The sequence below is a fragment of the Populus trichocarpa genome, chromosome 6 (assembly GCF_000002775.5).
Source record: "Populus trichocarpa isolate Nisqually-1 chromosome 6, P.trichocarpa_v4.1, whole genome shotgun sequence".
NCBI classification, from domain to species: Eukaryota; Viridiplantae; Streptophyta; class Magnoliopsida; order Malpighiales; family Salicaceae; genus Populus; species Populus trichocarpa.
The window spans coordinates 3,532,189-3,557,335 of record NC_037290.2 but is presented as its reverse complement, the minus strand read 5'-3'; the positions used below and the strand labels follow the sequence as shown (position 1 = coordinate 3,557,335).

At 34.7% G+C, this 25,147-nt stretch overlaps 3 protein-coding genes across 3 annotated transcripts; 2 read left to right on the top strand and 1 right to left on the bottom strand.

The window, feature by feature from the left end:
• Nucleotides 1-271: 271 nt before the first annotated feature.
• Nucleotides 272-6,084, top strand: LOC7496135 (magnesium-chelatase subunit ChlH, chloroplastic). The gene is made up of 5 exons (XM_024603274.2): nt 272-1,955; nt 2,263-2,345; nt 2,974-4,776; nt 4,953-5,429; nt 5,554-6,084. Exons 1-5 carry the CDS (start codon nt 551-553, stop codon nt 5,929-5,931), a joined length of 4,146 nt encoding a protein of 1,381 aa, XP_024459042.2. The 5' UTR covers nt 272-550; the 3' UTR covers nt 5,932-6,084.
• A 346-nt stretch (nt 6,085-6,430) lies between these two features.
• On the bottom strand, nt 6,431-11,042 carry LOC7473619 (probable glycosyltransferase STELLO1). Its single transcript, XM_002307993.4, has 3 exons — nt 8,835-11,042; nt 7,480-7,606; nt 6,431-7,200 (listed from the first exon to the last, which is right to left on the bottom strand). Exons 1-3 carry the CDS (start codon nt 10,553-10,555, stop codon nt 6,733-6,735), a joined length of 2,316 nt encoding a protein of 771 aa, XP_002308029.1. The 5' UTR covers nt 10,556-11,042; the 3' UTR covers nt 6,431-6,732.
• Nucleotides 11,043-19,026: 7,984 nt separating this feature from the next.
• On the top strand, nt 19,027-20,240 carry LOC7473618 (uncharacterized). The gene is made up of 3 exons (XM_024602618.2): nt 19,027-19,421; nt 19,571-19,637; nt 19,768-20,240. Exons 1-3 carry the CDS (start codon nt 19,219-19,221, stop codon nt 19,774-19,776), a joined length of 279 nt encoding a protein of 92 aa, XP_024458386.2. The 5' UTR covers nt 19,027-19,218; the 3' UTR covers nt 19,777-20,240.
• The last annotated feature ends 4,907 nt before the right edge of the window (nt 20,241-25,147 follow it).

Below are 25,147 nucleotides of genomic sequence, written 5' to 3'. Positions count from 1 at the left end.
AGTCACATAATTTCTCTCTATCACCATCCAATTCCACCTCACTTTCCCTTACTGCTACTTTTTGGGAAATCCAATTCTACCAATCAGAATCCAGGAAACTCCATCATGAAAACCCTAACAGATAGATGGGTAGACACACTCCCATTTTCTCTCTCCAAATACTTGAAAACAAAACTCAACCTCAGAAACTACACTCCCATCATAATTGCTTGACTGCCTATTTTGCCACGTGTTCTTCCCTCCCACCACTAACCATAATAACCGACTTTTCTCTTCTGAAATATCCCTCTATACCTTCTCCACACACACAAATTATAAACACAGCCTTTAAACCTCTTGGAAAAAGAGGAGGAAGAAGAAGAAACACCATTGAACCAGAACCAAGAACACACGCACAAACACGAGAAACTGAAGCAAATTCATACGTTTTTGCTTCTCAAAACCTGTTTTCTCTTGCTTTGTTTCTCCCTCTCTCTAATTTAGAAACAGAGAGGAGAAACCGAGGGCTCTGTTTTTGAGTTGCTTAAAGTGAGTTTTTTTTCTACCAAGAATGGCTTCTTTAGTGTCTTCACCATTCACTTTACAATCAATCAAACCAGACCAACTCTCTTCACCATCTCAAAAACACTACTTTCTTCACTCATTTGTTCCCAGGAAAATCAACCAAACCAGCTTGAAATCCTCGTTGAAAGTAAAATGTGCTGCAATTGGCAATGGCCTGTTCACACAAACCACCCAAGAAGTTCGCCGAATAGTGCCTGAAAACAACCAGAACCTCCCCACTGTGAAGATAGTCTACGTAGTCCTTGAAGCTCAGTATCAGTCTTCACTCACTGCAGCAGTTCAAGCTCTAAACAAGACCTCCAAAGATGCATCATACGAAGTTGTTGGTTACTTAGTTGAGGAGCTTCGTGATGCGTCCACATATAAAACTTTCTGCAAGGATCTTGAAGATGCAAATATCTTTATAGGGTCATTGATTTTTGTTGAGGAGCTTGCATTGAAGGTTAAAACTGCTGTGGAGAAAGAAAGGGATAGGCTTGATGCAGTTTTGGTTTTCCCTTCAATGCCTGAGGTAATGAGGCTTAACAAGTTGGGTTCTTTCAGTATGTCACAGCTTGGTCAATCAAAGAGTCCATTCTTCCAGTTGTTCAAGAAAAAGAAGCAAGGTGCGGGTTTTGCTGACAGTATGTTGAAGTTAGTGAGAACTTTGCCGAAGGTTTTGAAATATTTGCCTAGTGATAAGGCTCAAGATGCTAGGCTTTATATCTTGAGTTTGCAGTTTTGGCTTGGTGGGTCACCAGATAACTTGCAGAATTTCTTGAAAATGATATCTGGGTCTTATGTTCCTGCATTGAAAGGGAAAAAGATTGCGTATTCTGATCCAGTTTTGTTCTTGGATAGTGGAATTTGGCACCCTTTGGCTCCTTGTATGTATGAAGATGCGAAGGAGTATCTGAATTGGTATGGAACCAGGAGGGATGCTAATGAGAAGCTTAAAGACCCTAATGCACCAGTCATTGGGCTGGTTTTGCAAAGGAGTCATATTGTGACTGGTGATGAGAGTCACTATGTGGCTGTGATTATGGAGTTGGAGGCAAGAGGTGCTAAAGTGATACCAATTTTCGCTGGTGGACTTGACTTTTCTGGGCCTGTTGAGAGGTATTTGATCGATCCAGTTACAAAGAAACCAATGGTGAATTCAGTGATATCATTGACTGGTTTTGCTCTTGTTGGAGGTCCAGCAAGGCAGGATCATCCAAGAGCTATCGAGGCATTGAGCAAGCTTGATGTGCCTTATATTGTTGCATTGCCTTTGGTGTTTCAAACAACTGAGGAGTGGTTAAATAGTACTTTGGGGTTGCACCCAATTCAGGTGGCTTTGCAAGTTGCTCTTCCTGAGCTGGATGGTGGCATGGAGCCCATTGTTTTTGCCGGCCGGGATCCAAGAACAGGCAAGCCTAATTTCCCTCTTTAATTCATCTTCTTATTGTTTGTTCTATTCATGGCCATCAATACTCGTGTGATTTAGGTTCCATCATTAGACTTGGAATTGCTTTAAGATTTTAGAGTCTCTATCATTTCCAAAAGGGGCAAATATTTTAAAAAACTACAATTCAAGCAAATATGCATCTTTCGGTGCTTTTATTTTACAAGCTGAAGCTGAACAGTATGTTCATTACTTTTACTTCAAGCAGTTCCTTTCAATGCACACGACCTCATATTCTTGAAGGATTAGTAAAAAATTCAATGTAATTGCAGGGAAATCACATGCTCTTCACAAAAGGGTGGAGCAGCTCTGCACGAGAGCAATCAGATGGGGTGAACTGAAAAGGAAATCAAAGGTATTTTCCTTCCTGATCATTAAACATCATGTCATATTTTTTTTATACAACCTGGAGTTTTGTTGTTTGCTTCCAGTTGATATGAAAACCATAAAAATGTTCATGATAGTTCATAATGGTTAGGCAATCTACGTGCTTAGATCACAATGAAGCATTACATCATTCCCACCCTCATTTCATTTGTTTACAAGTGAAACAAGAATTTCTTTGAAAGAAAAGAAAACGAAATTGTTGAAGTCCAAGGGTTGCATTTACTATTAGTAGGCATCATTGCTGATGTGAACTTCTATTGTCACTACCTGATTCAATTTATGAATCTATGCTTGCCGGTGATGGAGAGAGAATGGGCCTCAAAGAACACACATTGTATATGTGCACTAGTTATTTATTAGCCATGAGAATTTTGCTTCAGAAACTGCTTAAAATGTAAATTTGATTCTGATGGAATGATAGGGATAGGCTGTCCACATCTGCCCCTTTTAGCGACCCATCTGTCTCTCCCTCTCAACTTTGTGGCAGAAGATTCACACTTTCATTACCTAGTCTATTTTCTCCTATAAAACAATACTTGAACTCAATTTGAATCTATTTTTTCATCACATGATGACAAGTATATTACCTAATGCAGACTGAGAAGAAGTTAGCAATCACTGTCTTCAGTTTTCCTCCAGACAAGGGGAATGTTGGGACAGCAGCCTACCTTAATGTCTTCTCCTCCATCTTCTCGGTTCTGAAAGAACTAGAAAGAGATGGCTACAATGTTGAGGGCCTTCCAGAGACTTCAGAAGCCTTGATTGAAGACATACTCCATGATAAAGAGGCTCAATTTAGCAGCCCAAATCTGAACATTGCTTACAAAATGGGTGTTCGAGAGTATCAAAGCCTTACTTCATATGCCACTGCATTGGAAGAAAACTGGGGCAAACCTCCTGGCAATTTGAATTCTGATGGAGAGAATCTCTTGGTATATGGAAAACAGTACGGTAATGTCTTCATCGGAGTCCAGCCCACCTTTGGTTATGAGGGTGATCCAATGCGGCTATTATTCTCCAAATCGGCTAGCCCACATCATGGATTTGCAGCTTATTACTCTTTCGTTGAGAAAATCTTCAAAGCAGATGCAGTTCTTCATTTTGGCACACATGGTTCACTTGAATTCATGCCAGGGAAGCAGGTGGGAATGAGCGATGCTTGTTTTCCTGACAGTCTCATTGGTAATATCCCCAACGTCTATTATTATGCAGCTAATAACCCATCTGAAGCCACCATTGCAAAACGCCGCAGTTATGCAAATACTATTAGCTATTTGACCCCTCCAGCTGAAAATGCTGGGCTTTACAAGGGCCTGAAGCAGTTGAGTGAGCTTATCTCCTCATACCAATCCCTCAAAGACACAGGTCGTGGGCCACAGATTGTGAGCTCCATAATCAGTACAGCTAGGCAATGCAATCTTGACAAGGATGTCGAGCTTCCTGAAGAGGGGGAGGAGATCTCTGCAAAGGAGCGAGATCTTGTGGTTGGAAAGGTATACTCCAAGATCATGGAGATTGAATCCCGGCTTTTGCCATGTGGGCTTCATGTCATTGGTGAACCTCCATCTGCAATGGAAGCTGTCGCAACCTTGGTCAATATTGCTGCATTAGACCGTCCTGAAGATGAGATTTCATCGCTCCCATCAATATTAGCTGAAACTGTTGGACGAAACATAGAGGATGTATATAGAGAGAGTGACAAGGGAATCTTGAAGGATGTAGAACTTCTTCGGAAAATAACTGAGGCCTCGCGTGGCGCCGTCTCTGCCTTTGTGCAGAAAACAACTAACAAAAAGGGTCAAGTTGTAGATGTTGCAGATAAGCTTAGCTCTATCCTCGGGTTTGGCATTAATGAACCATGGGTTGATTACTTGTCAAGCACAAAATTCTATCAGGCAGATAGGGATAAGCTGAGAACATTATTCCGGTTCCTAGGAGACTGTTTGAAACTTATAGTCGCTGACAATGAGTTGGGGAGTCTGAAACAAGCCTTGGAAGGCAAATATGTGGAGCCAGGGCCTGGTGGTGACCCAATCAGAAACCCAAAGGTGTTGCCAACTGGAAAGAACATCCACGCACTAGACCCACAATCCATTCCTACAACAGCAGCAATGCAGAGTGCAAAAGTTGTGGTGGACAGATTAATTGAGAGGCAGAAAGCTGACAATGGTGGGAAGTATCCTGAGACAGTTGCACTTGTATTGTGGGGAACTGATAATATCAAGACCTATGGTGAGTCCCTGGCTCAGGTATTGTGGATGATTGGAGTAATGCCAGTTGCTGATACCTTTGGTAGGGTTAACCGGGTGGAACTTGTAAGTCTTGAAGAACTTGGAAGGCCTAGGATTGATGTCGTCGTTAATTGCTCAGGGGTGTTTAGAGATCTCTTTATCAATCAGGTACCGAGTCTTTTTCATATTACTAATTTGTTTTCATTCAGGGAAAATCATGAGGATCAGTAATTATTTTAACATATGAATATTTCAGTTCTGCTTTCTTTCTTTAATAGCCGTCGTTTTGGCTCAACCGTTTACTGATGAACTTCTGTATTGTTTTTCCTTTATTTTGTCCACAGATGAACCTCCTCGACCGTGCAGTGAAAATGGTAGCTGAACTAGATGAGCCAGCTGATCAGAACTTTGTCAGGAAGCATGCTCTAGAACAAGCTGAAGCCCTTGGTGTTGACATTCGAGAAGCAGCAACACGTATATTCTCTAATGCCTCGGGATCATACTCCTCAAACATAAACCTTGCAGTGGAGAATTCTTCTTGGAATGATGAGAAGCAGCTTCAAGACATGTACTTGAGCAGGAAGTCCTTTGCCTTTGATTGTGATGCCCCAGGTGCAGGCATGGCAGAGAAGAGAAAAGTTTTTGAGATGGCTCTTAGCACAGCGGAAGCCACCTTCCAAAATCTTGATTCTTCAGAAATCTCACTCACCGATGTGAGCCACTATTTTGACTCAGACCCCACAAACTTGGTGCAGAACTTGAGGAAGGATAAGAAGAAGCCTAATGCTTACATTGCAGACACAACAACAGCAAATGCTCAGGTTAGCAATTGGACAATTACTGCAATTTCAATCTCTTTTAATCCGAAGGGCTGATTCAATAGCCAAGTCTAAAATTATTAAGTTCCTTCTAATGCTAAACTACTTCAAAATTTGTCTCTTCAAGGTACGTACTCTTTCAGAGACTGTGCGACTCGATGCTCGAACCAAATTGTTGAATCCTAAGTGGTATGAAGGAATGCTGTCTACTGGTTATGAGGGTGTTCGTGAAATTGAGAAGCGGCTTACAAACACTGTTGGCTGGAGTGCAACTTCAGGCCAAGTCGACAACTGGGTCTATGAAGAAGCTAACTCAACTTTCATCCAAGATGAGGAGATGCTGAACAAACTCATGAGCACAAACCCAAATTCATTTAGGAAGATGTTGCAGACCTTTTTAGAGGCCAATGGTCGTGGGTACTGGGAAACTTCACAGGATAACATTGAGAAGCTGAGACAGTTGTACTCAGAAGTTGAAGACAAGATTGAGGGTATTGATCGGTAAACTGTAAATGAACTGCTGGAAAGATACTAGACTTGCAAATACCCATTAACATGGTTGATTTCCTTGGTTATTTCTCTGTTTCTCTTGAATGAATGGATGTGACAACCACGTTTAAATGCGAGATTTTTAATAAAATCCACAGTTGCAATTCAATCCCTTTCATAGGTTTTGTTAGCATCTCCACTGTCAATTCTTTCTTTTTTCTTTTTCTTTCTTTGATAAGCCAACCAAAGTATGATAAAGTAGGCTCCCAGAGGTTGAAGAGAGAGAACACGAGCAGTACACGGTGCCAAGAAAAGGCCAGCAGCTGCCTGAACATAATTAAACGCCAAGGCCTAATATAAAATAGCCAAGACACCAAAAAAACAAACCCCAAACAAAGAGATAAACTCCAACCAAGAACCATATCCTGAAAGCCCCAAAGCAAGGAAGGCAGACATTGAAATATGAGCAAATGAATAATCTGAAAATGTTTCGCGAACAGCGCCAGAGAAGAAACTGAAACAAGTATCTTCTTCTCTTACATTTTCCAGCCAAAGAAAAAGATCTAACACATTTTTCCATCAGAGGAATCCCCATCAGTAAATGAATGATACAAGGTAAATGTACAGAGATGTTAAAAGAAAAAAATACAAAAAAATTAAGGAAAAAAGAAAAGGAGCCCTCCCCCTTGAACAAAAAAAATTGGGAAAAAGAAAAAACAGAATTCAGTATAACAGGTAGAAAGTAGCGCTACAGGTGTCTTTGAATCTTTCTTACTCTATTCTGGCTCTTTTGAGTATTAAACGATGTTTTTTACCTTCAAAACAACTCCATTAGGAGCGGGTCCCCTTCTGCCATTATTCTTGTCAGCTTTATGAAATCTTGCTCACTAGACACATTCCATGGATGAACAGCAGGTGCTTGAGCAGAATAAAAAGTTGAATTAGCAGGTGGTGGCTTCGGCTTATATACCATTGTGCTAAGCACTGAATCAAAATTCTGAGGTGAATCCATAGACATAAAGAACATGGGTATGGCAACCTTTTGATGAATGTTAAGATCACCCACCAAACCAACAAGATCTACAAAGTCAGTTACCAGCTGCTGAGGAATGTAGAATATCTCAGAGCTGCCTATTACAAGGCTCTGGTCACTTTTCATGGCTTCCTTATAATTGACTTGGAAGTGAACCGGCATTGAGCCAACAACTTTTCTTACCATTTCTGCTTGTTTCGCATACCAACCTGTGTTTCCATTGGTAGACACAGTTGTCCAGGACTTGGATACCTACATGCAACAACGTGTGTTAGAAAGGAAGAGAAGGGGAGCCACATGTGTTATTCACCATAAGCATGCAGCATCACAACAAATATGGACATGGATATTCATTAAGATATTGATTTTTATGATATGGTGTGAGAAAGAAGAAACAAAGCTCTGGCATACCAACACAATGTGCACAATCCTCATGTGTGGAGAAAAACAAAATTGATAAAATAAGGCAACCTTATGTATTGAAAAGGAGATAACAATGACCAAAAAAGCAGAGCACTGAAAAAAAATTACCTTGTCAGTAATCCATAGTTTAGTCTTGTCCGCTTGAAGCAGATTCCAGTAATTGAGGATGGTGTCATCCTGAAGGAATAAAAAGCCTTCGGCACTGCTATATCGATCAAATATCTTAGGCAGATGTCTATAACCAACATTAGATAGGATAATTAGTACACAAAGCAACACCAGTTTAAGATGAAAGATAGGGGATATCCACTTGACAGTGCAAAACAGTTAAAATTTGACTTTACACCAATTCCATGGTTATCGATAACGAATGCATGCCAAAGAAACCAAGATACTGACAAGATAACAACCAGAGGTGCTTTTAAGAAAACTACAATAAAAGACACAGTAACAAACTCAAACTGGCATAACTCCAAAACAAATTTGAGGGAAGGAAACAAATGCCTCCTTGAGAAAAGGACAGTTCTAGAGGGATGTTTGAGACTCCAAGAAAACTCACGCTCTGATCTTGCTTAACTAGAATAGTTTATCCACAAGCACCAGTGCCTCATGCCCGAAAGAATTTGAAAATAGACAAAGCTTAAACTATTGTATTATGCACATATCATACCCTAACCTTCAACAGAATGCGTATATTTCAAAACATCTCAAATGAAAATCACAAAAAACAATCTGGATTAATCTTTTGTGCAGTACTCTGTCCTGACTTGAAGATCAGAGCTTATGTATCATGTTGAACCTGGAGATTAAACTCATTCCATATGGCATCAGTAAACAACAAGGTAAGTTGGAGGATACGATGATTCCCAAGCCATCATTTCCTAGTAAAAGAATCTGAATACCAGGATCACAAATGTTCTCCAGGATGTCAACATTACCCTAGACATGCTAAAATGGTGAGTTGGAATTAGAAACATGACAAGAAACACAGCCACCATTTATTAAATTTGATTGTCGTATTTTATGCAACTCCAACAGCCATCCAAAATCCAACTTTAATGTCCAAATGCACAAGAGTTCAGTATTGTAACTATAGGGCATAGGCAAAAATCTACACAATCTAAGAGTGATTATTCCCGTATAAACAGACATATAGAATTAAATGAACTAAGAAAAGCCAATTCCATGAAAGCTCTCTCCATACTCTCTTGCTACCCATAAATTAACCTCAGACTTTCTTAATCATAACAAATCTCTTTCATTTTACAAGAGTGTCAAAGCTTCCCAACACTCCAACTCCCCAGTCTCTGTGAGAGACAAAGTTCTTGTCATAGTTATATAAAATTTGCTATCTGACTAATATATGAATCCATATCAGATATCCGAGATTCTGGTTAGCATAAGAATCTAGATTCAAATCACAATACCAAAACAAGTAAAATATATAAATATAGATAACTTACTTGTACATACGATCCAAATGCCCTGCTTCAATAGCAAGATCTTCATTCTTCTGCGATGATAAGATAATCACAGTTTTGAATATCCTCCCATAAAGTAATCTCCATTCCAGGGCAGTACGTTCAACAGGCCCATTGCAAAACATAATAAGCACAACATTCCCAAAATTCTTTCTCCAACGAATCAAATTGCCAATCTCATAATTCACTGTCCCCGTTTCCTCCACTCCAAGATGCACAGATGGCAACTTCCGAGGAACAAACTCCTTTCGATCCCCATGACCTATATTAGGACGAGGCCGGTCCAATTCAAATGACATTAACCTAGGCTGCTGATACCCTACAGCAAGCAAGTCCTGAAGCCAAGCAGCAGTAAACTTCACATCCTGCTCACTCCAAAACCCCTCCTCTGCCATAGCAAAACTCAACTCTAAAATTTTCTCAAACAACTCATGCTTACTCGACCTCCATGCAACCAAGAACTTAATAAGCCTCCCAACATTAACATGAAGATCCTTCTCTTCAGAAAAAGGGTACCCCCCAACTGTATCATATCTATGCACAGTCGGTGGATAAACCACAACATACCCACCAATCTCCCACAAAAGCCTTTGCCCCCAATAGCCTCTCAAGACATCAGAAGCCATAGTACTAACTGAAACTGGAAGCATCAAACCCCAAAAAGCTGACGAATGGTAAATCGTATTAAATGAATTGACCGGCATCATTACCCCTTGAGGCAATGCCACTTTCGGGGCACGCTCATCAAACCTAATATCGAAGGCTTCTAAACCAGTTTTCCTGGTATGATAAAACACAGAATCAACATCAGGCAATCCATTCGATATCCCTTGTTGTATAAACTGTTTCCCACCAAAAACCTCAGTGTAAAACTCTTCATGGCCAATTTCACCCACATTCTCTAATGGTAACCCTCTCGGCCAAACTGTCCTTTGACCAAAATGAACATAAGGATTCACTACACTCCTATTCTCATTCTCATGGCTATATTGCAATATAGTCTCTTGCCTAGCCCCCTCCCCTATTAACTCCACATCAAAATGCTTCCCTAAATCACCATCAATAACCTCTCCGCGATCATCAGCATCAAAAATTTTCTTCGCCCCATGTTGGATCGCAAACAAATACCCCACACTCTTCCTTAAATAAGAATCAAAAGGTAGATAACCTGAAACCCGAAACCCTAAAGTCGCTTGTTGTTCTAAAGACAAGTAAATTGCACCCTTCAAGGACCAATCATTTGGTGTCCTTGAATTCCCAATTGCTAGCAATTGCCACCCCTTAATCCTAACAAGCTTTTTAAGCGAATCAGAAGGATAATGAGAGACACTAACAACAATCCATTTCTCTGACCGGAAATTCGTATAAGGCGAAGATTTGTCAGCGATTGATGGGATATTGTTCCAATTTATACGAGGAGGATGATGGGCTTTGTCTAGAGGTTGGGCTTTTGATTGAATGTAGCTAAGTGCAGCAGTGTCACCAGTGCTCAAGAGGAAGAGGATGGCGGCGACAGTGGCAACTAGCACCGTGATTGTGACGATTTTGCAGAAATTCTCAGATACCCATGTGGAGAAATCTAAAGATTTTGACTCTGAGAAGCGGTGGTGGAGGTCGTGATGGTGGCTGTTGATGGAGGCTCTGATTTGTGATTTGGGAGATTTGGGATTTGGGTTAGTGGTTACACGATCTTGGACTAACATTGGTGAAAGAAAAAAAGGGATCTTCTTGATTTTGGTTTTTTGGAAGAGATTGAACTTCAAAGCTTCAATCTTTGTAGTGATTTTGTGAGAAACTGAAGAGATTGAAGCTCAAAGTTCCAATCTTTTGTGTTATTTTGAGTTCTTAATTGAACTTGAAAGCTTCAATCTTTTTGAGAGTTTCTTATTCACTCTAACATTGACTCTCACTGTCAAAACATTTTCTCGATTTCCTTGTCTCTCTCTCGTCCTTTTTTTCAGTCTATCTCTCTAAAAGTAAGTTACAATAATGTCTCCGATCGTTCTCTCTCTCTAGAAATGAAACAGGAGGGAGGAGTCCACTTGTTAGCTGCTAAAGAAAGAAAGGAAGAAGTAGGTTGCTGCCGACATGGAAGGGGTTGGGGGTTGCTTAGGCTTGAAGTTGAATGAAATGCAATGTAACGTTCCTGCTGCCTCTTGTTGGAGTGGGTTGAGGTGTCCTTGTCTTGTTTAGTTGTTTTCTCTTCCATCATTTCTTTCTTTTTTGTATGGGTCATTTCATGATTAATATTTCCAATCAGCTCCAATTATTTATGGTTTTGGCTTCATTGATTAAATTATTTCTTTTATTTTCTTGTTTAATGAAGTCGGTCACAAATCTTATTTGTTTTCCTTCTCGTTTCTTCGGTTTTAATATATATATATATGGAAGTAGATTAAACTTATTTGTGATCTCGTCTAGCAATTTGGTAGCTCAAGTTTGTTTTTCTTTATCAAATAATTGTCCTCGAACGTTTTTCTAAACTGGAAAGGATCTCGCAACTATGACATCGATTCTTGAGAGTAGAGAAGAAGAAGAAAACACTGTTTTGCTCATCTGCTGAGGACTAGCAGTAAAGTAAGAGCTTATTTGTGATTGGTGGTTTTAAACAAACAAAACATCGTTTTGCTTGTCTGTCATGCGGGGTCCACTTATTAAAAAAAAATATGGAAGAATGAAATGCCCATGTGTTTGCTGCTGTAGCAGTTGACAGAGCAACTTGTCTCGGGCATCCAGGTCTGGATGGCACATTCTGCAAACCTTCTCCCGACATTAGTTAACGAAACATTAGTTAACGGAAAGTACTTCCGGTTTTTAAAATATTTTTTATTTAAAAATATATTAAAATAAATTTTATTTTTTTATTTTTTTAAAATTAATTTTAATATATTAAAATAATCTAAAAATTTAAATTTAAATAAAAAAATTAAATTTTACGAACTTTTATTTAAGCCACACTCCTAAACAGTGTCGAAATGCTTTCTTCTCTTTTTTTCTTTTTTTTTTTTTGTTCCTTTTGATTTTGGTACGATAGGATTTCGTTGGAAACCTGGGAATCAGGTTGATGGTTTTTTTTTTTTTAAGAGATTTCTTGCTTCTATTATCCAACTTTCTTTGCGGAAAAGAAAAGATGGTAGTAATTTAGTGTTAGACTACTTAGGCCTCTTGCTACCCTGCGGCCAGTCTAATTTTTTTATAGCATAAAAAAATATTAAATTTATATAAATATATAAAAAAAAACAAAAACAATTTAGGATTTATATTATTAACTCGACTGGATTTAATAAACTTGGTTAATTTAAATAATATAAATTAAAAAAATTAAAAAAAAATTGGCAAGGTAAAACAAAAACTACAAAGCCTGTCAAAAGCAAATTAAATAATATTACGAAGCTCAATTATCAAATAGTCCAATGTAAAGGGGGGAAATGAAAAAAATAATTAAAAAAATAGTAAAAAAATCCTAACAAACCCGGGTTAACCCATTCACACCGCAACCTTGGCATGGGATTGGGATAGCCCCTGTAGAAAAGGAAGTGAAAAAAAAAGGGTATAAAGATCAATTCTCAATAAATCATATGTTGAAAGAATAAATTTTAAAAAAAATCCTTAAAAAAATATCAAAGCCAATCCATGTTAAATTTTGAGAATTGTGACCCAAGTTAGGAGCCTAAGACTAACCACATGGAAAGCATACCCTAAAAATTAACGTGAACAAATTCTAAATCAACAAAAATACTAAGTGATTAAAATAAAAAAATACAATAAAAATATCCAAAATAAAAAAAATAGTAATAAAAAAAATAATGACTAAATTTGATGTAAATATCAAATGAAATCAAATGACGAGGGAAAAAAATTGAAGAAAAAATCAATAAAAAAAATAACAATCAAGAGAGTGAGGAGAAAATTGGATACAAAAAAACAAATGAAACGATACCCTTATATTTTGGTAAGGAAATGAGAAAGAAAAGAAAAATGAGAAAAAAAAAAGTTAATCGAAGTCTAACCACCGCTCCTCTATATACACGCACGACACCAGTGAAAAGCTCATGGCAAGACACTTCAAAGGTCATTTTGAAAGGCAACATTTGAGCAAGGGATGGTGCCACAAGAAAGGTGTGAGCGGTGCCAACAATATTTTTTAAAAAATAAAACTCATGATTGTTAAAAGATCAAATTAACTCGAGCCAACTTGTTAATTACTAATAAGTAATAACTAGTTTGAAAAAAAAAAAACCCTTGATGCAAGATTAACAAACTTTACTTTTAAGAGTAATATAGTTTTAAAAAATAAAAATACTTAATTGCTTCTATTTAACCTTCTTATAAATTTTGTTTTTAAAGATTATATAGTTTTTATATTGTATATTAAGCTTATCATTTTTTTACTGGAAATGCAAGATGTAGTTACATTATCTCTGTCTATATTGCATTGTGTTTGGATGTAAGTAATTCATGAGCCCGGTTAGTTTTGTTTTGTTTTTTTTTTTGTAATTTTGGTACTCGTGATTTACCTTGAATCATGTATTCATACACTGTGATTTCTAGGAGATTGCTATTTTTTACTTGCCAACCCTCTAATTAGTGGCGGAGGCAGGGGGAGGCTGGCAGGGACCCAGGCTTCTGCAAGAAAAAATTTTTCCAGTCTTTTCCTTAAAATTTTAACCCCTTTTAGAATAAATTTTTTAATTTGATCCCTCTTGACTTTTTTTTCTTGCTCCGCCCCTGCCTCTAATCATAGTGTTTTCTAGTTTTATAATACGACTAGATAAAAAGTGAGTACAAATCCCCTGTAATTTAGAGTTATTTAAAAACATTATAATTTTAACTAATTAGTCTGTAGACATCAAAATTTTACAAGTCTATCCCAAATATAATTAACGTCGGTTCTTGTCATTCATTTTTTTCATGGGAAATTGAGAAAATGTGGGTGAAAAAAAAGAAGCAATTTTCATTTATTTGACTTTTGATTTTAGGGCATAATATAATAAAAACACTATGATGTTGTATGTAAATAAGAGAGAGTTAAGGGTTTAAAGAGGGAAATTAGCAAAAGATACTCTCAAGGCATATCCTTACCTGACGTGGCAAAAAGGCGTGCTTGTCTTGCCAATAACAAGTTAACAAGTAATCACTGACTCATATCCACACGACACGTCAAATACAGCTGGATTATTTTTTTGCTTAATATTCCTGGATCCATTTTCGTGCACCAAACATGACTTCTTCTTCTTCTTCTTGTTTATCAAGTTGTATATCGAAAGAGCAAACCTCAAAATAGTCCCTGTTTTGTAGTTGTGATCTCAAATAGGTCCTCTATCAATTTTCATCCTGATTAGGTCCTTGATATATCAATAGGTTCTCAATCTAATCCTTCTATTAATTCAAGTTTAACATAGTGGATAAGTAGTCACGTGGAAATCATATAATCTTTTGTTTATCTCATTAAACACTCATCAAATACTATTTCATGGATTTACAAGCGTATTTAAAAATATGGTTGTGGTTATTTTTTAAAATGTTTTATATTTAGAAATGTATAAAAATAATATATTTTTTTATTTTTTAAAAATTATTTTTGATATTAGCGCATCAAAATGATCTAAAAATATCAAAAAATATTAATTTGAAGCAAAAATAAAATAAATTCGATTCGATTTTTTTCAAAAACGCTTTTAAAACGCAAAAATAAACAGCGTTAATACTCGTTTAGTTAGAATATTTTAAATGACTTTCTTATTTTTGTTTTAATAAAATACCCCAGAATAAATGGTAATCAACGTAAATTTTACTTTTCATGTAAGAAAATATGAAATTCAATTCAAGAAATTTTTTTTTTAAAAAAAGGCTCTCTTCAACAGGAACTTCCTCCAAGTTTAGAAATTCTTTAACAAATTAGAAATCATCAACACCTTGAAACTCCTTCAGATTAAGCTTGAAGTTTTAAAGATCTTCATCAATTTCTCCGATAACCAGGGAAAAAAAAACATCAACATCTTGAAGCTCTTTCAAATCAAGCTTCACTAATACAAATTTATAATTTGCAATGCTTTTTTATATATAATTGAAATTTGTGTGTGCACGGTCCGAGATAACAAATCATTTTTTCGACTATAAATATATTCATTCAATATTCACTGCCACAATAATGATTTATTTGGTGAAGCTACAAAATTCTATCTCATAATTTTCTAACACAATTAAAAATAAATATTTAATAATTTATAACTTGAAGGTATTATAAATATATTACATACCTTCAAGAAATAAAGTGATTCTAATCATTAGGAAGAAAAAGAATGCCCTAGACATCAGGAAACAAGAGTTTCCAATTTTGCCTTGGAATTTACCATAAGAACAGTTTATTTGTCTTGCTAGTCTTCTTCGTTATAATTAGTATTGTATTATTATTATTTTTTTAAGGCTTTTTTTTCTCCTTCAGAACTTGATAAGCCCAGTACAACCACCAGAATACAGACAGACACCCTAACCAAACAGAAACAGCAAGCCCACTTGGTTAACAGAGGCTATAAAAAAGCCCACTCGATTTGTGACCAGCAACTTGGATCGAGTCTTATAATTTTAGTATTTTTAACATGTCACGACGAATTTTTAGTTGACTAGTAATTTTCAGAAAGATAAAAAAAACTAGTCGTTAATTAATGTTCTCTTTAATGCATGGCATGAAGAGGGAGATGGAGATGAAGGGAAGAGTGAAGCAAAAGAGTGTTGAAGTATATGCATGCGCTGGTTTTTATTATTTTGAGTATGACTATGATCATTATTTTGCTTTTATTACGGGGTAGCCCAAAGAAATGGTGCAATTTAGTATATTTATATTATATCATTTGACCCGCGTTATATTGTAAATTAGATTAATTTTTTTTAATATAAAATAACATCTAGACATTAGTAATGTTTTTTCTTATAGAAAAAAATTTAAACCGTGTAGGATTTGATCCGATATAACTTGATTCTCTTAGTTATTTCAAAAGCAATTCGGATGACCAGTAAAAATATAGTTTGAGTAAAAAAAATATATTTAAGATGAGATCTTTTTAATAAATATTGAGACAACAACATATTAGGTCAAGCCGATTAATCTGTCAATCTACATACTAAATCATGAGATCATGACATCATAGAAAGTAAATCAAAATAAATTATGAAAATTTAATTTTCAATAAATTCAATGTTGAAGAATGAAGATGGAAAAAAAATCAATTAAAAAAAAGACTAAAAAAAATGACCCGAGTCAACCTGGATTAATTTGTCAAATCCACAACCCTAGTCATGAAACCAAGATAACCCAATAAAAAGTAAATTGAAACAAATTGTGAATATCAATTTCCAATCAACTCAATTTTGAAAGATAAAATTAAAAAAAATCAATTAAAAAAACAAAAAAAAACTCGAGTCAGCTAAGGTTAACCCGCCAAACTCTTGACAAGAGTTGTGAAATAGAGATAACCTCATAAAAAACATACATAAGAAAATCACAAAGTATAATTCTTAATCATCCTAATGTTGAATGATGAATTCGAGAAAAAAAAAAATCAATTAAAAAAAGAAAAGAAAAAACTCAAGTCAACCAAATATTGGATTGATTATGGACTAGATTTCATGATTTGTTTTGTTTACTTTCCATTATGTTATTTTAGCCTTTATGACCCAAGAATAGTGCTTAATGAGTTGACTTAAATTGTTTTTTGTGTTATTTTTTTTTTCAATTTTATCATTCAACACTATGTCGATTAGAAATTGAGCTTCATAATTTTTTTTTCTATGAAAATATATTGGTCTCGTAATCAAAGTTATGAGTTTTGACATTTTAATATTAGTTAAATCTGGTTGTTTTTTTGTTTTCTTTTTCTAAGAGGTTATTTCGATCTCATAACCTGGATCACGTGTCTTTCAACATTGGATTTGTTTTTTATTGGGTTATCCCCGTCTTATGACTTGAGTTGCGAGTTTGAAAGGTCAATCCAGTTGACTTGGTTTTTTTCCACCAAATTTCGTCATTTAATATTGTGTTGATTGATAATTAGATTTCATAATTTATTTGAGTTTGCTTTTTATTAGGTTATCCTGACCTCATGATTGAGAAATAATGTTTAACAAGCTGATTCAAGTTGACTTGACTCCTTTTTTTTAATTATATATTTTTAAAATTTTATTATTCAATGTTAAGTCCGACAAGAAAGATTAGAAATTGAGCTTCATAATTTTATTTTGATTTACTCTTTGTGGGGTTATCTCAGTTTTATGACCAAAATCACGAATCTAGCACATTAACTTGGGTTAAATCAATTTATTTTTTTATACGAGGTTATCTCAGTATGATGACCCATGTCATGAGTTTGACAGATTGACTCGTGTATTTTTTTAATGTTTTTTTTCTATTGATTTTTTTAATAATATCCTTCAACATTGGGTTGAATAGAAATTAGAATTTGTAATTTGTTTTGATTTGCTTTTCTTAGGGTTATCTCGATTTTATAACCCATGTTGCAAGTTTAGCAGGTTATCCTGTGACACTTTTTTAGATTATTTTTTAATTGATTTTTTTTAATTTCATCATCTAAGTTAATTGAGAATTAGACTTCATAATTTATTTTGATTTACTTTTTATGAGGTTATTATAGTCTCAAAACTCGATTCACACATTTGACATGTTAACCCGGGTTGACTGAAGTCAATTTAATATGTTATTATCTTAATATTAAAAAAAATATACCATCTTGAAATTATTTAGTAAAACTATATTTTTACAGGTCGTATAAATTATTTTTAGACATGTAAAAACAACCGAATTATATCAAGTCAAATCTCAAAACAGTTAAAAAATATTTTTGCTAAAAAAAAAGTATGAGCAACATTTGAACTTTTTTCTAACGTTGAAGAAAAATCTTACTTAACCAGCAACATAACACTAGTGAATTATCTAGTAATCTAATATTTACTGAAACTTTCTTTAGCTAACAGGCTGTCACCTAAACTTAACAAACAGCCCGATTACATGGAGGTCAATAAAACTTTGTATGCAAAACTCGCACTGTAAAACCTGAAACCTGGCAAGCATTCAAAACAGTCTCGTTATTCTACACTCTCTCCCATGACAGTAACCACCCCACGCGAGAAGCATCCGGCTGTCCATGATAAAACCGGTAGAAAGGGAGCACAAAAATAGCAGTAACAAAAACTAAAGGAAAAGTAAAAATTCAAATATCTGGAACAGCCCGCCACCCACACAAAAAACGTTTCGTTTCGTTTCTTTCTGTTCAAAACACAAAAAATGCATCCGTTTCCTTCTCCTGTTGAATGCACTGTCGCTTCTGCTCTTCTCCTCCTCTCCAACACCACACCTATCTCTCCTCCTTCAAAGTAACTACTCAATCAATCAAAACTTGCTTTGCTTTTTAATTTTGCTTGTATTTTAATTAACGATGTTTTTTTGTTTTGGTAGTCTTGGTGTTGATGGAAAGAAGTCTGTGAAAGAGCGAAGTGATAGAAAGATAAGAAGTGAAGAAGAGAGCTTGAGCTCGGTGACTAGTGGCTCGAAATCGTGCGTTTCATCTCTTACTAGTGATGTATCTTCGTTTAAGGAGATTCGAGCTCACAAGCTACGGATCGTCGCTATTGTGTCTCGCTGCCATGAAATGAAGCCCGAGGTGGTCTTCATTTTTTCTCGGTTTAATCTCAGAGTTTCTGTTCGGCTTCGTTCTGTTCATTTTTGAGTGATCGTCTCTGTTGATTCTTGTTAGTTGATATTTTAGTGTTTTTCTGCTCTATTTGGATGATTTTAGCATAGCGAGATTTTTGGCTATTATTTGTTGATTTTGAGTGAATATCTCTATTAGAAATCGTTTTTTTTCCTGTTTTATGCTTATCGGTTGATTTGTATGTGATTTTTTGCTCTTTTTTTGTTGATTTTGAGTAGAAATCCCCGTTTGAAGTCATTACGAATCTCTTTCGGTGATTATTAGTTGATTTTCTTCAGTTTTGCTTCTGTTTGGATGTTATCTAAGACAAGCTCTCTCAGTCTTACTGTATTTGTTATCGATTAAGCTCTTCATAGCACTGTGTTTGCTTCTAGATCGGTCCTTTTATTCGTGTTTTTTTTGTGATTTTGTTGTTAAACGAAGCGTTCTCTGTGTTTTGATCAGTTAATAATCATTGCTGTTGAGTTTAATTCTCGTAATTCTTGCAGGTAGCACGAAGGAAGCGCTCGAAGGTGAACTGGATCTCGGGTCACCAGAGGACCGTCGCAGTAGCTCCGCCAGAGAAGGCAGTTGAGGCGTCGACGGAGTCAGGTTCGTGTTTGTCAAGCACTCCCAGCGCTGCTTGCGCGCGAAACCACCATATGAAAAGGAAAGGATTAATGATGAAGCCGGTTCGTGATGACGAGGAGCCGAAGAGGATCAGATCTAGATCTGGCTCTGGCTCGCGTTACCTTAGCAGCCTAGCCGAAGCAATATTGAAGCTGCTGTCTAGCGGTTGTTTCGCTGAAATGAGAATTCGTCAAGTGCTTGGAGACAGTCCTAGCACGAGCAAAGCTTTGAGAATGTGAGTGAGTAAGCTCACGTGATTGACACGTGGAATGTGTTAGATCTAATTGTGTGCAATAGTGCTCTTTTTATAAAAAATATATATATTTATTACTTGCAAAATCTTCATCACCGTTTGATTGTTAATGAACCGTGGTGAAATTTTAGGCTGTTAAGGCAAGAAGAAGTGAAAAGATCTGGCAGAGGAGGGAGACATGACCCATATATTTACAAGGTACTCGGTTCTTCTCATAAATCTTTTTACCGCTTTTGACATTTCAATGAAGTGATTACTTTATAAAATTAGCACTAAAAATGTTACTGCCATGTGTTATAATTGTAATCAGTGACCTCTCCTTTTGCAGATAGCATGAAAAATTGTATAGGGAGCTTGACCTAGTTATACTATATAACTACAGGTCATCTTCTAGGGTTTATCCGTCCCACCACCAAGGGAAATTTTGGTCAGCGAATATATATGAAAGTGAAATAGGAAATATTGGTACATGATTAATTAGGCTGGTAGCATAACATAGAGCAGCATAATAGTCTTATTGCCTTTAGCTGTTGTTTCTGCCCGGAATTACATAAAAGATGTAAAAAAGGGGAACCGAGTGACACCAGTATTACACCACTATATACACAAGGATGGCGGTGGCGGTGGCGGTGGCAGCGCCTTACCGTATACATTATAGTTAACTGAACATTTTCCCTATATTGATATGTGCTATTGTTTTTCTTGCTGAGCCTAGAGTTGGGCTTCGGCCATATACCTCTGTTGAGAAAGCTTTGTTCATATACTTGAAATTAATAGATTGAGGAATAATTTCAGCTTAAATTGAATGCAAGTCAGTATTATGCACAATTGATAACTGTTGGAGGGAGCCATGGCCGATATATATTCCTTGAATTGTTGTTAAGGATGATTTTGATGGGATGAGAAGGAATGAGCATAATGCAAGGAATAACCGTGGTTCTTTCTTTCTTTATAAGAATAAAAAATAGATGACACTTCACATTCTACAAATTTCATTTGCTGTCTCTGTGAACTCTTTACGCTTTCTTTTAATCATATATCCCAGGATAGTTCTTTTCCCCCCTAGTCCCTGATATTCTTGCGGACACGATTCTTTATTGTTTCCTTATTGCTCACGAGTTGCTCTTTGCTTTCTACCAATGCAAGCAACTTGATTAACAGTTGTTGGGCTGTAATCTTGTGGCTTTTGTTTATCTGAATGGCCAGCTATGAAAGTTTTTGTTTTATATTGTTAGGCTACTTGTTAGAACAAATTTTTTATAAAAATAATATAATAGTATTTTTATATTTTATGTGCGATGTTGTTGGGCTGTGATCTCGTGGCCTTTTGTTTATTTGAATGGCTAGCTATGAAATTTTTTATTTTTTATTGTTAGGCTACTTGTTAAAACAATTTTTTTAAAAATAATATAATAATATTTTTATATTTTATGTGCGATTGAAAGCTAAAAATCTATAATATAATAAAATTATGTTAAAAATTAATTTTAAAATTTTAAGAATAAAAAAATCAAATTGAAATTTCATGAACAATTTATCTTTAATATTATTAGTTTTATATCATGCACATAATAATTGAAAAATAAATTATTAAAATTCAAATAAAATTTATCATGGTATTTAAAAACCACATGTAAAAACTGAAAAGTTACTGAATTTGATAAAAAATTTTGGAGCACCAAAATAAAACCAAAGAAAGATTTGAAAAGAAAAAACAAAAAAGAACTAGGCTCATCAATTAGCTCACGGTAGCAGGTTGGGTGTGTGCTTGTTGTTTATTTTTTTTATTGAATAATTTTTTTTTTAATTTTATTATTTAATATTAAGTTAATTAAGAATTGAATTTCTTAATATGTTTTTGATTTGCATGGAGATATCTTGGTCTCATAATCAATGTCACAAGTTTTGACATTTTAACCTTGGTCAAATCGGATTGTTTTTTTTTTCTTTTCAAGAGGTTATCTCATTCCCGTGACTTGAGTCACAAATCATTCAACATCGATTTTTTTTTATTGGATTGTCTCTGTTTCATGACTTGAGTCACGGTTTAACATGTTGATCCAGTTGGCCTAATTCTTTTTTTATTATTATTAGTTTTTTTCTTTTCAATTTCATCATTTAATATTGTATTTCATCGGAAATTATGCTTCATTAGGGGTGTTCATGGTCTGATTTGGTCCGATTTTGGACCAAAAAACCAACCAGACCGGTCATTGTTCTTTTTGAAAAATTTAACCTGAACTGAATCGAAAGCCGGCTCAAACCGAACTGGTTCAGCTTGGTTTGTATCGTTTTTTTATTTGAAGACCGGTAAACCGGATAAATCCTTCAAAATGACTTGCTTCTCCTGTCGACCCACCCCTCTTGGACTTCTGGTCATCTTGTCTTCTCCCGTTGGTCAAGCCTTTAATTAACCATTGACCTCTCAGCGATCTGTATCTCGTTCCATCGATCTAAGTGACGAGCTCTTTTCTCATTTGGTAGAACAAAGCGAGGAGGGCTTTAGCCTAGCTTCTATCAGGGGCTTGTCGCTTCGACCTGGCCTGTCAGTGCCCAGCAGAGAGCATAATGAAAGCCTTTGGATGGGAGATTTGAAGCCAGGGTTCATCTTGCAAGTGTTAAGCATACATGAAATAACTAGGTAAATCACATGAGAGAAAGAGACAGAGGGTAGAGGGTGGCGGCTAAAACAAAAATTAAAAGTGTCTTTTATTTTTACTTTTAGTTGGGAAAAAGTGTCTTTGGTTGGTTTTTTTTTAACACACTAGACTTCATTTAATTTGATTTATTTTTTATTAAATTATTTTAATTTTATAATCCAAAAATAGTATTTAATGAGATAATTTAAATTGACTTGATTTATTTTTTATTTTTTTATTAAAACTTTTATAAATTTTATCGTTTAACATTGAATTTGATGGAGTCAATTAAGATTTAAGTTTCATAATTTATTTTAATTTGTTTTATATAAGGTTCTCTCAGTTTTATGACTAGATTTGCAAATTTTTATAAGTTAACTTGGGTTATTTTTTTTATTTTTTCTATGAAGTTATTTCGGTATTATGACTTGTGTCATGAGTTTGACGGATTAATTATGGTCATTTTTTTATTTTTTTAACTGATATTTTTAATCTTATTTTTTAGCATTGAGCTGGTCGAGAATTGAACTTCTTAATTTGTATTCATTTACTTTCTATGAGGTTATCTTGGTCTTATACTCAGGTCGTGGGTTTGACAGGTTACCTCTAGTTGTCTTTTTAGGCCCCTTTTTAATTATTTTTTCAATTACATCTTTCAACATTGAGTTGATTGAGAATTATGTTTTTATAATTTGTTTTGTTTTGTTTTCTATAAGATTATCATAATTTCATAACCCGGATCGCAGATTTGATATGTTAACCCAGGTTGACCCAAGTCAACTCAATATATTGTTATTTTAATATTAAAAAAGACATCATCTTGAATATTTTTGAATCAAACTATGTTTTTATGAGTAGTCCGATTTAAAAATTGGACTCGTAAAGTCATTTGAGTAATGTTGGATTAACCCCTACACGGTTTAAAAAAATTTTCCACTAGAAAAAAAAACAACATTAGCAACATTTGAATATTTTTTTTATGTTTAAGAAAAACTTGACCCGACCTGCAATGTAGCGCAAATTAATAATCTAGTTTGTACTAAATACTAATAAGCTTTCTTTTCTTTGTGGGTTTAACCGATCATTTTAAGATCTAAGACCTCGTTTGTTTGCTGGAAAATAATTTTTTTTTTAAAGTGATTTTCATGAAAAATAAATTATTTTCTGATATTTGACAATGTTACGAAAAATAAGCTGAAAAAGAATTTTTAGTGTTTAATTATGTCATGAAAAATAAGTTGAAAAATAACTTATAAATATTTTTTTTCAAGTCTATTTAATATTTATAAAATATCAAATGTAACTATTTAAGCACTTATAATTAAAAAATGAGATATAAAAAGTAAAATTATGGAGGATTTTTTTTTATGATATCATATATTATATATAGCTTATTTTATAAAATATAAATATACAAATATAATATTATAGACACATAACCTTGTTAAATATTTTTAAGTAAATTTCATTTTTAAACCTCAAAATAACTTTTTTAAATTAATGAAAAAGCCAAATTAGTTAATAATATTACTTGAGAGTTAGATATTTAGGTTTTTTTGGTATAAATTTTTTGCATTGGGGATAAATATATACATAAATATTTCGTGGAAGATGTTATGTTTGTAAAAACAAGGAAAGTGTTTTCTAGAATAAAAAAAGAAGAAAACACTTTATTTTTGCTTTTATTCCAACTATGTTTGTTTTTGCGTTTCAAAAACGATTTTTAAAAAAATTAAATTTTTTTTCTTTACTTCAAATTAATATTTTCTTAGTATTTTTAAATAATTTTGATACGCTGATATCAAAAATAATTTTTAAAAAATAAAAAAAATAATTTTGATATATTTCTTAATAAAAAATATTTTGAAAAACAACCGTAATTACATTTCCAAACACGTTTAGTTTCCAAGAACTTACCAAACATTGACTACTTTACCTGAAACAAACAAGGCACAAATCAAAAACATGTTCCTAACAATTTGACTATTTAAATTAAGTTAGGTAAGAAAATTCTCCATTGAGGCAATGGAAATTTTTTATTTTCGAAGGAAGAATTTTTCTTAAAAAAATCAAGTCTTAAAGCCAACTCTAGACAGCGCCGTCAAAACCACGTAGCGAATATTCAACGCGTAACGTCAAAGCTTGACGCGGTCGAGAACGTGCGTAGAGTCTGAACGTTTGAAAAGCCATACAAGAAAGAGAGCACCGAAAAAAAGGAACACGAGACGAGACTACGCCCTTTTCGCATATTGCGCCGCCTTCACGCACATTTACCTTTATAGTCCTTTACTTTTACATATTTGATATTAACCCCAATTATTTGTCCTTGTACCCCCTTTGAATACGTCCCACCTATGAAATAAAGACGTGTCAAATCCCAGAAATTCTAGAGATACACTGATTTCTTTGCCCTTAAATAAAGATGGAGGAGTTTTAAGATTATGATATATGATATATTTTTAAATAATTTATTATTTAAAAATATATTAAAATAGTTTTTTGTTCAAAAATACATATAAAAACTATTAGAAAACACTAAAAAAAATCAATTTAATATTTTTTAGAGTAATAGTTCTCACTGATATTTTTCTTTTTGAACCACAATCCTGACTGGTATGATTCTTATTCCTTTTCGAAGCTAAAAAATTTAATTGACTTTCATGGATTCGAGAGGGCATAAAAAGTAAAATAATTATGATGAGGGGTACAATTAATATGGGGCACAATTACAATATAACTTACTGCAAGGACTGGGAAGAAAAAGAAGACCTAACAAGAAAGCCAAAGGAACCTGGGAAAGTCAAAAGCCAGAGTTTTAGGTGAGGAGAGATCCCTATATAACACCACAGTCTCCTCTCCTCTTTCTCGCAACAACGTCTCAGACTGACTGGCTTTCACATCTCCTAAAGTGTCTCTCTCTCCCTCTCTCTCGAGTTCTCACTCTCGCTCTTATAAAAAAACGAGGAGGAAGAGAGTTTGTTGTAGAGAAATGGGGTTGTTAGATTCTGGGGTAAGAATAGCTGGAAGATTTTACTCTCACTGCCCACAAACTGCTCGCTTGTACTACCA

What these genes read in the sequence shown, in the direction of transcription:
- LOC7496135 (XM_024603274.2), top strand. Translation starts at nt 551, where the DNA reads ATGGCTTCTTTAGTGTCTTCACCATTCACTTTACAATCAATCAAACCA. An exon ending in CGGCCGGGATCCAAGAACAG is followed by an intron (nt 1,956 to 2,262) that starts GCAAGCCTAATT and finishes ATGTAATTGCAG; the next exon opens with GGAAATCACATGCTCTTCAC. An exon ending in GAGATCTCTTTATCAATCAG is followed by an intron (nt 4,777 to 4,952) that starts GTACCGAGTCTT and finishes TTTTGTCCACAG; the next exon opens with ATGAACCTCCTCGACCGTGC.
- LOC7473619 (XM_002307993.4), bottom strand. Translation starts at nt 10,555, where the DNA reads ATGTTAGTCCAAGATCGTGTAACCACTAACCCAAATCCCAAATCTCCC. An exon ending in CATTTGGATCGTATGTACAA is followed by an intron (nt 7,607 to 8,834) that starts GTAAGTTATCTA and finishes TGTTGGTTATAG; the next exon opens with ACATCTGCCTAAGATATTTG. An exon ending in AACTATGGATTACTGACAAG is followed by an intron (nt 7,201 to 7,479) that starts GTAATTTTTTTT and finishes TGTTGCATGTAG; the next exon opens with GTATCCAAGTCCTGGACAAC.
- LOC7473618 (XM_024602618.2), top strand. Translation starts at nt 19,219, where the DNA reads ATGAAAAGGAAAGGATTAATGATGAAGCCGGTTCGTGATGACGAGGAG. An exon ending in ACGAGCAAAGCTTTGAGAAT is followed by an intron (nt 19,422 to 19,570) that starts GTGAGTGAGTAA and finishes GTGAAATTTTAG; the next exon opens with GCTGTTAAGGCAAGAAGAAG.